Source organism: Pelophylax lessonae (assembly GCF_965119305.1).
Source record: "Pelophylax lessonae genome assembly, chromosome: 10".
Taxonomy (NCBI): Eukaryota; Metazoa; Chordata; class Amphibia; order Anura; family Ranidae; genus Pelophylax; species Pelophylax lessonae.
The window spans coordinates 72,628,428-72,641,165 of NC_138777.1; the positions used below are offsets into that span (position 1 = coordinate 72,628,428).

Below are 12,738 nucleotides of genomic sequence, written 5' to 3' on the forward strand. Positions count from 1 at the left end.
CGATAATCGGTACGTGTGTACGGGGCTTTAGGCTGCTAGTTGCATACATGAGACAGAACAAGAAGCAGACACAAAGACCAATGTTAAAATCAGGCCCTGCTCTGGAGCAAGGGAAGCCTCACCACTACATTGAGTATTATGTGGGTCTTCGGAAAGTGAATGTTTGCCTGAGCTTTTGCTGTGGCTCTCTTTTGCTTGTTTTCCACTATTGCTATGGGTGAGGGTATTCCCCTGTGAGATACTCACCAAGTAGGCTGCAGATATGGGGTAATTGTGGCTGAGGAGGAATATGCAGCAATTCAGGTGCAGAGCATCCTGTAGCACAGGGGTCTTCAAACTATGGCCCTCCAGTTTTTCAAGAACTACAATTCCCATCATGCCTAGTCGTGGTTGTGAATGTCAGAGTTTTACAATGCCTCATGGGATGTATAGTTTCGCAACAGCTGGAGGGCTGTAGTTTGAGGATCCCTGTTGTAGCACGTTCTTGTGGCAAAAGGGCAGAAGGAAGCCTAAGTATATTTAAGGGGCTGTAGGTGAAAAGTGGGGGCAAAGTTTTCAACCGGTCTTGTGATAAAGCACCTGGTCATCCACCTGAGACTAATCTCGAAGTATCCATATATTGTTGAAACCAAGACTGTGTGTGCTATATGTCCATGTCCTTATGGTCATACATCTAACATAATTCTATTTAACGTGGATCATATAGAGACAAAGGGGGTATCATAAAAACAATTCTTTATTTTGTCACAATAAAACAATACAAAAACATGGAAACACCAGGCAAAAGAACAAAATCCTTACCGAATGCAGTTAGGTCCATATATATTTGGACACAGGCACATTTTTTTTTATACCCTTGGCTCTTTATGGCACCAGAATAAAAAAATGAAAATGAAATAATCCAAAGGAGTTTGAAGTGCAGACTTTCAGCTTTAATTCAAGGGGTTTAAATATCAAGTACAAGTTTTAGGAACTGCAACCATTTTTATACACCCCCCCCCCATTTTCAGGGGCTAAAATTTAATTGGACAAATGAATATATGAATAAATAAAATGTTTATTTTTAATATTTAGTTTAGAATCCTTTACTGGCAATGACTGCCTGAAGTCTGGAGCCCATGGACATTACCAAAGGACAAGGTTTCCCTCCTTGCTGATGCTTTGCCACTGCCTGGCTCTAACAGCAGCAGTCTTCAGTTGTTCTTTGTTTGTTGGTCTTTCTGCCTTTAGTTTTGCCTTCAGCAAGTGAAATGCATGCTCAATTGGATGTATATCAGCTGATTGACTCGGCCACTGCAGACTGTTCCTTCAAAAGCTTCTGGGTTGCTTTTGCAGTGTGTTTAGGACCATTGCCCATCTGTACTGTGAAGCGACACCCAATCAACTTTGCTGCATTTGGCTGAATCTGGGCTGACAGTACATCTCTAAACACTGCAGAAATCTTTCGGCTGCTTCTGTTGCATCATTAATAAACACGAATGACCCAGTGCTACTGGAAGCCATGCATGCCCATGCCATCATACTGCCTCCACCATGGTTTACAGACGTCGTGTGCTTTGGATCATGAGCTGTTTCCAAGCCTTCTCCACACCTTTTTCTTCCCCTCATTCTGGTACAGATTAATCTTTGCTTCATCCATCCAAATAATGCTTTTCCAGAATTGGTCTGGCTTTTTTAGATGTTTTTTTTTTTTTTGCAAAGTCTAATCTGGCTTTTATATTCTTCGGGCTTTTGAATGGTTTGCACCTTTGGGGTGAACCCTCTGTATTTGCTCTTGTAAAGTCTTCTCTTGATTGTAGATTTGACAATGATACGCCCACCTCCTGGAGAGTGTCCTTCACTTGTCTGGATGTTGAACATCCAGGCCTTTTTATGTTACTGAGCTCACCAGTGCATTCTTCTTTCCTCAGAATGTACCAAACTGTTGATTTGGCCACTCCTAATGTTGCTGCTATCTCTTTGATGGATTTGTTTAGTTTTTGAAGCCTTACAATGGGCTGTTTCACTTGCATTGACAGCTTCTTTGAATGCATGATGTAGGTTCACAGCAACAGATTGTAAATGCAAATACCACACTTTAGCTGTATACACACTATCCAACTTTTGTGGTTAGATTTCCTTCAGATTTTGCCTTTTCTATGTAGTGCAAGGGCCTGCCAGATTGCATACAAATTGAAAGTGTTTAGGTTTGACCTCATATTATATGGTTTTGGTAAGTCTAAAGGAAAAAGTCTTCAGAAAATCTTATAGTGTGTATGGCCCATTAGAATCAACTCCAGATCTTTTACCTGCTTAATTGATGAAGAAACACTGAATGAGTAGCCCACACCTGGACATGAAACAGCTTTTGATTCAATTGCCCAATTACTTTTGGTCCCTTGAAAAAGAGGGGATGGCTATTTCTAAGAGCTGTAATTCCTAAACCCTTTCTCCAATATGGATGTACATACCCTCAAATTAAACCTGAGAGTGTGCACTTTCTGCCCATATCCATTATATAACTGTAGCCTGAATATGTGTTGGTAAATACCTGCAAAATCTAAAATTGTGCCTGTATCCAAATATATATGGACCTAACTGTATGGTGTTAGACCGCCTTTGGCATCCAAGGCAGCCTGAATTCTCCAGGGAATTGACAATTATTACTCCGGGTCACAGTCCTGCACAATGTCATTTTACCTCTCAGTCAGTTGAACATGCTTATGCCTATCAGACGTTTTCCTGGAAAGTTTATATGTCATCATAACCTTTAATACTATGCCGCGCCACGCAGCAAATAAAATGGCAACTTCAGTCACAGAGGCACAAGCTAAGAGGGCACAAACAATTTGCCCTCTTTGAGAATCAGTAAGCTCTGACATGACTGTATTACTAGGAGCGCACGCAGTGAATGAGGAAAGTGAGGCTTCCCACATTAGCTAGATGTCTCATCAGACAGCAGAAGCAAAAGAATGTGAGAAAAAGGGGTATAGCCTGTTTTGAGACCAGCCTTTCCCTCATGAGATGGTGGTGGTAGGAGGTTCAAGCCCCCCACTGACTGCCTGCAAAGGGGGAGGGGGTTTGTAATAGGTCAAAAAAGGTCAGCCGATTAGGAATGTTCTGGGAGGGTCCACTAGGATAGGTCATTTAAAGGTAACCTGACCCTCTAGAACATTCCAGGGGACCGGGGGGGGGGGGGAGGGGAGCTTTGCCAATCACCAGCGGGATATTTGAAGAGCACCCCCACTGATTTTGTGTACAGCTTTGACATATTTATTGATTAAAAGAGTTAAGGGTGAATTGTTATTTGTGAATGCCAATAAACAAGGCCACAGTTGTTATTATTCTAGTTTGGTGTGCCCAGTGTTATTTGTATGTTTGGAGTTTATGCCACCTACCTCCCCATGTCACATCACATCAGAAAAGTCATCATTTTCACACCTGCAAATCATGTAGGGTTTCCATATTTTTGTCCAACCCCTGTAATAAAATGCTCTCTGCTTAGAGGTTCACATCATGTCTAGATTCCAACACATTTGACATGTAGACAACGCATTTCAAATGATTTTCTTCAGGAGCACAGGTGAATTAGAATTGATACACTGGAACCCACAGTTGGTCTTTAAAAGAAACAATGCAATCGGCTGGAATTCCCATCATGTGAGCAGTTTCCCACAGAGGTATATCCTGATACACCAAACTGGAAGCCTCTGTCTCTCAGGTAGAGGTATTTGCATATAACCAAAGGTCAGCATATGAGCCAACAGTCACAATTTTTTACACTGTACCCAAATTTAGACCAAATAGAAGCTGATTAAACATTAATAGCCTGTATACCAGAATGGTAATCAAGGCTTATATCCTAATAGTAGCAAGGGCTACCAGCATAAAAACCATAGAAGAGAGTTGAGTAATAGGTCCTGTATTTTCAACATAATTCCAGAATCCTATAAAAGCATAGACATCAAGCTGGAATTATGAAGAATAATTTAATCTGAAACATGATTTTAATAGAGGGCTTTGTGTTAGGTCAAAAAAGGTCAGCTGATTGAGAATGTTCTGGAAGTTCTGAGGGGGGGGGGGGGGGGTCCTCTAGGAAATTCCCAGGACCCATAAACTTATTTTTTTAAACTCTTTATTGAAAAGTTATGAAAATGTAGTACAAAACATAGCCTTGGGGGCATACCCCGGCTAACAGGTATACAACACATATAAAATAAACGTGTATAGCCTAACAATCGTTGCTCAGGGTCCAGTAGTAACGAACAAGCTAAAGGACTAAGATGACTTAGCTGCATTGTGCTCCTTCTGATGTGTCAGACCAATTGATAATAGTGGTATTAATTCTCCAGGACCCATATTTAGGCAGGAGGCTGAGGATGGTCTTTGCCGATTGCCAGAGGGATATTTGAAGAGCACCCCACTAATTTTGTTTACAGTTTTAAAGTAATTATTAAGGCCCCTTTCACACTTGTGCGACCTGAAAGTCAAGTGACTTTACCACAATATTTTGACACGACTTTGACTTGAAGCAATGCATGTGTAATCTCGAAGTCTATGGTCCTTAAGTCACATCAAAGTCAAACCAAAGTAGTACAGGGACTACTTTGAAGTCGCACAGATATGAATAGTACTCATTGGAAATCATGGGGTACGACTTGTCATGCAACTTTGAAGTCGCAGGAAAAATAGCACGTGTGAAAGGGGCCTAGAGTTATGGTGAAGTATTTATATTTATGTCTGCCTCTTTTTGGCTATTTGTAAATGTCTATTTGTGTTTCTCTGTTCTTTTATAAAATCAATAAAAAATAATTTTACAAAAAAAAGTATTTATATTTATGAAAACCAATAAAAAAAGGGCACGGCTGTTAGTAAACTAGTTTGGTGTGTCTAGTGCTATTTGTATGTTTGGCGTTTATGCCGCCTACCTCCCCATATCACATCACGTCCGAAACATGTCATCACTTTCACACTTGCAAATCATGTAAATGTTTTCATATTTTTGTCCAAATTGATTCTATTTAATAAAAAATTCTGCACTTCCGAACATGCCTGGAGAAAGCTTTTCATTCGGCCTCACAAATATTAACCTGTACTGACAGCAGAAAACTGACTGCATTCCATTCTCCCAGTTTAAGTACACCAGCCCTATTAACTGAAAGCTGTCATTAAATCTGTAGAACACTTACCAAAGACATTCATGTTGATTCCCTATCTCCGTACTTTCTGGCTCAAGAATACAGATCAAGAGTTCCCCCCCCCCCCCCCTTTAGTTACTGCATACATTCTCAAGTCATCTACTCAAGGTACTGAAGTTGGGGATTTCCATGGTAGATAGGACACTGGCATTTTCATGCGGGCAGTTGCTCTCAATACAGGTTTCCTTTAAAGCAAACGTAAACCCAAGCACTAAAATATCATAAACCTTTTAACATGTTAAAAGCATTTCAAAAGGTCAGTTCCAATAGGTTTAAATGAAAGCTTTCTCTAAAATAGCACCTGCTGACTCTGCCATGAGGGTCCTTGTTTGGGCACTTTCTGTTTCAGGGTAAAAACTCTCTGCCCCTATCTCCCAGCTGTGCACCTGTGTTATTACCCTGTCCCACGAGCTTCTGATGGAAACTACAAGTAGCTGCTTCAGTACACATCACACAGGCATGGCCCCAATGTTGTCACCACCATGATACCTGCCCTAAGAAATGCAAAACAACCATCAATGAAACCAGGGCATGTAGACAGGAAGCGGCTAAAAAGAGGCTGCAGGAGGTCAGGAGTACTGAAATGCCACAAAGGAGGGGAAGGTGAAAAGTATTAGATTAAAAAAAAAAAAAAGAAAATGGCAATTGTAAAAGTGCCTTGAAAAACTAATTCTCATTCAGTGGGCATTTACATCTAATATATCCAAATCTAATTTTTCACATTTTGGAAAGAGAGAAAACTGGATATAATCCCTGTGTTTGCCATCTATGTCCTATTTGAGAGATATCCTTGCACTATAACCTGTAGGCACAAAAAGAAATAGAGCTGCACGATTCTGGATAAAATGAGAATCACAATTTTTTTGCTTAGAATAAAGAATATGATTCTCAGTGTAACAGCGTCTCATGCATTTCCCAAAAATTGCATTTGAAAGACCGCTGCGCAAATACAGTGTGACATAAAATATTGCAACAACCGCCATTTTATTCTATAGGGTCTCTGCAAAAAAAAAAAAATATATATATATATATATATTTATATATAATGTTTGGGGGCCCCAAGTAGTTTTCTAGCAACAAATACAGATTTTAACTTGTAAGCAACAAGTTTCAGAAAAAGGCCTGGTCTTTAACAGATAAAGTCCACCCTAAGACTAAGATCCCTGCATCTATAGACCTCCACGTTCTAAGACTAACCTATCTAGCCCTGTAAATAAGAAATTGGTATAAATACCTTTTTTGAAGCTGATCCAATCTGGTCTCCAGCGGAGGAAGCTCTGCAGAGGACACAGCCAACAACAGCTGTGAAATGAATGGGAAGTGATGTCACCCATAGATTTATTATGGGGCTTCTGTGGTCGGCTACGTCCTCTGCACCCACCTCCACAGCGAAGCCACGGCTGACAGCTCAGCGTGTGATTGGGTCGGACTGGCTTCAAAAAAAGGTATGTTTACTGATTTTTTTTTTCTTTACAGTGCTAGATAGGTTAGTGTTAGATCGTGGATGTCTGTAGATGCAGGGATTTTAGTGTTCGGGTGAACTTATCCCAGTGATGTCCAAACTTTTTTCAAAGAGGGCCAGATTTGATGAAGTGAACATGCGTGAGGGCCGACCATTTTGCCTGACATTCTTTGGACCATTAAAATTAAATGCAAATTAACTATTTTATGCAAAGTTTATTGCAAACGGCATACTTTTCATTTCGTCACATGGATGACAAATCGAAACAGGTGTTATACCAGTTATCATAGAGAGAGCGCTGGTCCTGTCATACTAGCACCAAATTTATTTGTGTTTTTTAGTGCTCCCTTATCAGGCTAAAGCCTCGTACACACGATCAGATTATCAAACGATCTTGCGTCTGATTTTTATTGCATCCTAGTCTCATATCGAAAGTGAAGAGGTTACTTTCATACAAAAATTCCCGTACGACAGAATTCAACTTCAGAAGTGATGTCATGTGTTGAATTGTTTTGTATGTGTTCTTTCCTTTCTGAGCATGCCTAGTCTGGCTATTACGATTTTTTTTTTTCGGACGATAACTGTACTAATTAAAGGAAAATCGGACGTTGTGTTGACGTATGATAAAAATTTTATAGCCTGCACATGCAGATTTTGTCGTCCGAAAATTCGTTATCGGCTGTTGAAAGCACTATGCTAACAATCTGAAAATCGGCAGATCGTTCGTCGGATGAAATTTTACATCCGATTTTCGTATCGTGTGTACGGGCCTTAAGTCTGAGGCCATATTGAGCAAGGGATATAAAGCTGGTGGGGATGGGCGGTGGATGTTAACATTTAGTGTATTCACAAGTAACATGGGTGTTGAAAGACCCAGAGATCCCAGTGGTCCTGAGCAGCGCTCTGGGATTCACAGGGGCCACAACAATAGATTTTTCCAAATTATCTGTGGGGCCATATTAAAGCGGCCTGGGGGCCGGACTTTGGACATGCTTGCTTTAAGTGGTTAAACTGACCTCATTTGCAGATGAGTTCATCCCTTTGATCTCTACAAGAACAGAAAGAGAAGTTTCTTTTTAGCCCTCTTTCAGTGCTGAGCAATGTGGTTGCTAAACATTGCCAACTTCCTTTTTTTTTTTGACAGCTGTGAGCAGAGAACTGCTCTGCATTTGTTACATGAATTGTGGAAATCCTGGAATAAGATTGTGAGGGGGGTTGAATCAAGATCGCGATATTTTAACCATTAATCATGCAGCTCTAACAAGAAATGAAGGCAAATCTCTCCAAAGTGGTCAAGCATGCATGTTGGAAGATTTCCCCTTTATTTCTGCTCTGGTGACAGCTCAAAATGTTGGATTCTCGGTCATTTTCAGTCCTTATGTTTACCAGGACAAATAGGAGTGAATCTCTTTAGGGGGTCCCAGACAGCAACAACAACTGACAGGGGTTCCAACTCCTCACCGCTATATTCCAAAAGAGAAAAAAATATAAAATATTATATTCTATCTATCCACACACACATTTATATATATACCCTGTTTCCCTGAAAATAAGCCCTACCCTGAAAATAAGACCTAGCATTAATTTTGGGGATGGCTGCAATATAAGCCCTACCCCAAAAATAAGCCCTAGTTAAAGTCGTTCTAAAAACATTTAATCAATTTTGTAAAAAGATTATATAATGTGCAGTGTGTCTCCTTTTGTGGAAATAGATTATTTACAGCGTGCTGGGTGCTCATATGACCTGAGGTAGATCTCCTCTCCTCGCGGCTTACGTCAATGGCTCCTCACTCTGCAGTGCTGAAAGCGGGGAAGAAGAGCTCCGGTGGGTTTATGTGAGAACCCAATGGCGCTGTAAATAAGGTATTTTCTACTATAAAGTTACAAAAAGAGACACACTACACACTCTATAATCTTTTTACAAAACTGATTATATAATTTTATAATGCCTTTAATCAAGGTTGTTTTTTGGGATTACTGAATGTCCTAATGCTGACTCCTGAGAAGACAGGGAACGCAGGAACTTTTTTTAAAAACATTCTATTTTATTCCAAGTTTTTTTTAGAACAAAGAGAGGGGTAAATGACACAATACAAGCACTGTGCTGTCTATCATGCCTTAAAGAGTCAGGATTTTTTTTTTGTTAGGGTTACAACCACTTTAAGATCGTCATGGTGGCATGACTGTTTGAATAAATGTAAATTATTGTACATGCCGTAAATAAATAAGACATCCCCTGACAATAAGCCCTAGTGTGTTTTTTGTATCCAAAATTAATATAAGACCTGGTCTTATTTTCGGGGAAACACGGTATATTATATATATATATATATATATATATATATATATATATATATATATATATAAAAAACACACACACGTTATGTGTAGGTGTGTGTTTTGGCTTTAGATGCATAATTTCATGACATTTTCACATTAGCACACAACTCAAACATATACACAGCAATTTCCAAAACTGAAAAAAGAAAGGACAGACTCGGGTAAAAGAGTGACACCTTTATCAAGTTTATTCGCAGTTTCTAGGAGGAGCAATCGAGTGTCAATGGGAAGGGTGAAATCCCTGCAGATGCTGTCCAGTGAGTTGTCTTGACACCCCTCAATATATGAGCAACTAAAAATTCGGATGTTTTCAAATATAAGAAAAAATATAGACTTTTAGATTGACCGTTGAAGCCACCTCTCCTATCTGCAGTCCATAGCAAACCTGGTAAATGCAGTCCCCTCCATATAACTCATATGATGGGATGGTGAACACAGGGAGATGAATTCTGCTTCAACACATTAGGCATCCCCACCCACAATACAACAGGCATCCTTGCCTGCACGCTTCACAACAGCTCTGACCAGCCCATGAAAAAAGGCCAGGCATACAGAGCACTTACAGGACAGATGAAGGTTAAGTACATCACTGTACAGATGTTTGCGTCACTCAAAAAAGACAATCTCTTGACGTGTCCAATAATGCAACAAGGCAAAGCTAAAACACGGGGGGGGGGAAGAGAGAGACTGCAATTGATCAGACACTACTTCTGGTAGGAAAACAAGAGAAATTCAACAATAGCAAAGAAAAGAATCCATCAGAATGGGCCGGTGCTGTGTACGGGGCGCTGCAAAAGTTGTCTAGGAGAGACTGTTGGTTGGGAACAGGAAGAGAGCTGTGCTTTACAGGAGAGAGGTTGGTCCCTGCATGAAATGGAATAAATCCATTAGGGGCTGCAGTAACATAGGTCTCTGTTGTAGCTGGAGGGCCAGGCATCACCTCTATGTCACAACAACAAAATGTGAGTCTCTTATTTAAAACTAAAAAAAAAAAAAGGGAAAAAAAAAAAAAAAAGCATCTGTGCAGTACGTTGAAGACCTGCGCAAAAAAGAAAACTGGTTAGAGGTTAGAAACTTTGTCACATGAAATACTGAAAATCTTCTATTACCAAGTCATTTATATTGGGTTCCCGGATTAAAACAAATAAAACTTGGGAGCCCTCCATATAACACGGTGGGTGCGCCCCCAGTCTCTTGCCCTTCATCTTGATGGCTGTATACAAAAACATGGTCTCCCCCTAGACAAATCAGTAATTGCAAAGCCTGAGTTGTCCTTGAAAGCCTTCCAACAATACTTAAAGGCTAAATTCACCTTTTTTCTTGATTAAAAATAATAAATGCACATGCTTTTGCAGGTAAAAGTGTATTTTTTTTCCTCAAAAGCCTGCAGAGCACTGCACCAACAATCAGTGAATCACAGGTGCATTGTCAGGCTCCTGCACACTCTCCCTGCAGCTTTCTTGCCATGAATCTGTATGGGCTATTGATAGAAAGCTGAAGGAACTGCCAATGAACTGCTACGCAGAGCCCCACACAGCTGCACCAATTTTAAAATGTGACAGCGGGTCCAGGGTTGATGTAGTGCATAATAACATGCTACATGTTACAACCTAAATAAAGGTGTAACATGTTACTAAAGGTGAACCTATCCTTAAAATACAAAAAAAACTTTACCACCAGTGAAGCTCTCTTTTAAAATAACCCACCCTCTTGAGTGCAGACGTCACAAAGCTTTTACAGAGAAAACCTCCAGCTTGCTTCTTTGCATATGTGGTGCAGCCTCCTCATTCATTGGCGATAGTCATACACAAGGCAGTCTACAGGTCCTGCTGCACATTGCTGTCCCCTACATATGAATAGGGCTGGAGCCAATTCGAGGTTTTCTTTGTGAAGGCTGTGTGGTGCCTGGCAGGGTCACAGTGAACCATGCTGTATCAGTGTTGAAGGGAAGAATGTTTTGGGTGGCTTGCACTGAGGGGAGGGGGGTGCAATTAATTTAAAGAAGACTACTTCACCAAAGTCCATTAAAATAAATGTACAGTCATTTCAGATAAAGGTAAAAAAAAATCAGCTTGATGGAAATAAATGTTAATGCATATTACTTTTTTAAAACCTTAGTTTTAGAAATAGTGTGTGCACATGGGGGGCAGCCATATTTGCTCATTACATAGACTCCGCTTCACAATGCTATACAATGGTTGTGCTTTACTATTATACATGTCTATCAGTTGGCTGACTACTTGTAAAAAAAGGTTCCCTCTACGGCTGGTATCTTACCTGTTATCAAAGTCCCAAGGAGAACTCCTATTTATAACTGTAATGCAGTCAGGTTGTTTAAAGAGTTATACATGAGAGCGTCTTTTTTTTTTTTTTTTAGTTAATTTGTTGTGCTGTATTTGGTTCAGCAGTCCCACACACCCCTTGCACAACAGTGTTTCTCTGTGAGAATGAGCATCAATTGAAGCACTGTGGAGTGGGGCTTCTAGGACCGCTGAAGACTGTGAACCCTGCATTCTCTGATGAGCAGCTGACCAGAGATGAAGAATGCTGCCACCACAGGCATCTCCAGCACTATATTACTTTTAAAAAAATATATAATAAAGTTGGCCATATCTATTGGTACAACAAAACGAGGCCCGTCTGCACACTGTCATGGCACGTAGTGAGTTCCCTTTAGTAAGAAATGGCTTCAGCTTGGTCTTGGCCATATCTATTACTGTTTATGGAACCTAACTGCATCAGATCTCCATCTAAGGGCTAAGAAAATTATTATAAATTTTACACCCAGATATACATATGCTCTAGTTCTGGTTTACTGTTATTCTTATGACTCAAAAGATCTCCTGTGGCTTTCAGGGAATTAACAAAACAAAACTGCATCAGGCCCATTTCATGACACTGTTTTGCTATACCCCTCCTGCCTATACATTTTTGTTTTTAACTTAAAAAAAAAAATCACCTCTACTAGCGGTGTCTGTCCTTATCACGATGACGGTCGTGATAATATTCATCTGATCTGTCTTCATGTGGATCTCTGTGGCGCCGGCTGCTGCCTTCCCGCGATCGACTGGGTGATCTGTCTCTGGAGCGGTGGCGCTTTCTGCTGAGAGAAGACAAAATGTGAGCTCTCCTATCTTGGTGTAAAATATTACGATTTTTGTACATCGTAAAATCTATTCCTTCAAGTCCATTAAGGGATACAAGAAATTCAGTACAGTCTAGTTATACTGCCGCATACAGGAGGCTCAGACACTGACAAACAGGAAAGTTGCAGCCCTCATATAATCCCTCCTCTAACCATATGAAACCAGGCGGAAGTCCCAATGACGAGGGCACCCCTGCAAACAAGGGAACCCCAGAATAGCAGAGGGACTAATCCATTCTCCCTAGGAGACTGTTGGGTCATGCAGGGACTTACTGCTCCATAAGGACCATCTGAAATGTTCCCATATACCAAGAAATGGCTGATGAAGGTTGAGAATCAACGAAAGAAGAGACAGACAGGAGAACCTTCTTTCAAAACCTTATTTTCCAAAAAATAATCCATGCACAGCCACTACTTAATGGCACTGTAATCTATTTTTTATGAAATTACTACTTCTTGTGTTTTTCTGCCTCCCGAGCCACTGTTTTTCCCCATCACTTCTGTTTGTTTGGAATGAGCAGTGCACAGTAGTTGGGGTCATGTGCACTGCTATATGCACACTATATAAGAAAAAAGATAAAAAATTTCCGCGCTAATAATGATAAATGAAAAGG

The 12,738-nt window shown here is 40.3% G+C and overlaps 1 protein-coding gene across 1 annotated transcript in view; it reads right to left on the reverse strand.

The window, feature by feature from the left end:
- Positions 1 to 9,141: 9,141 nt before the first annotated feature.
- CPSF7 (cleavage and polyadenylation specific factor 7) overlaps positions 9,142 to 12,738 on the reverse strand; it is a 43,397-nt gene continuing 39,800 nt past the window's right edge. Inside the window, exons 8-9 of the mRNA XM_082271150.1 lie at positions 11,939 to 12,079; positions 9,142 to 10,018 (exon numbers count right to left, since the gene is read on the reverse strand). Coding sequence (XP_082127276.1) covers positions 11,944 to 12,079 — 136 coding nt within the window. The 3' untranslated portion in view covers positions 9,142 to 10,018; positions 11,939 to 11,943. The remainder of the gene's footprint in view (positions 10,019 to 11,938; positions 12,080 to 12,738) is intronic.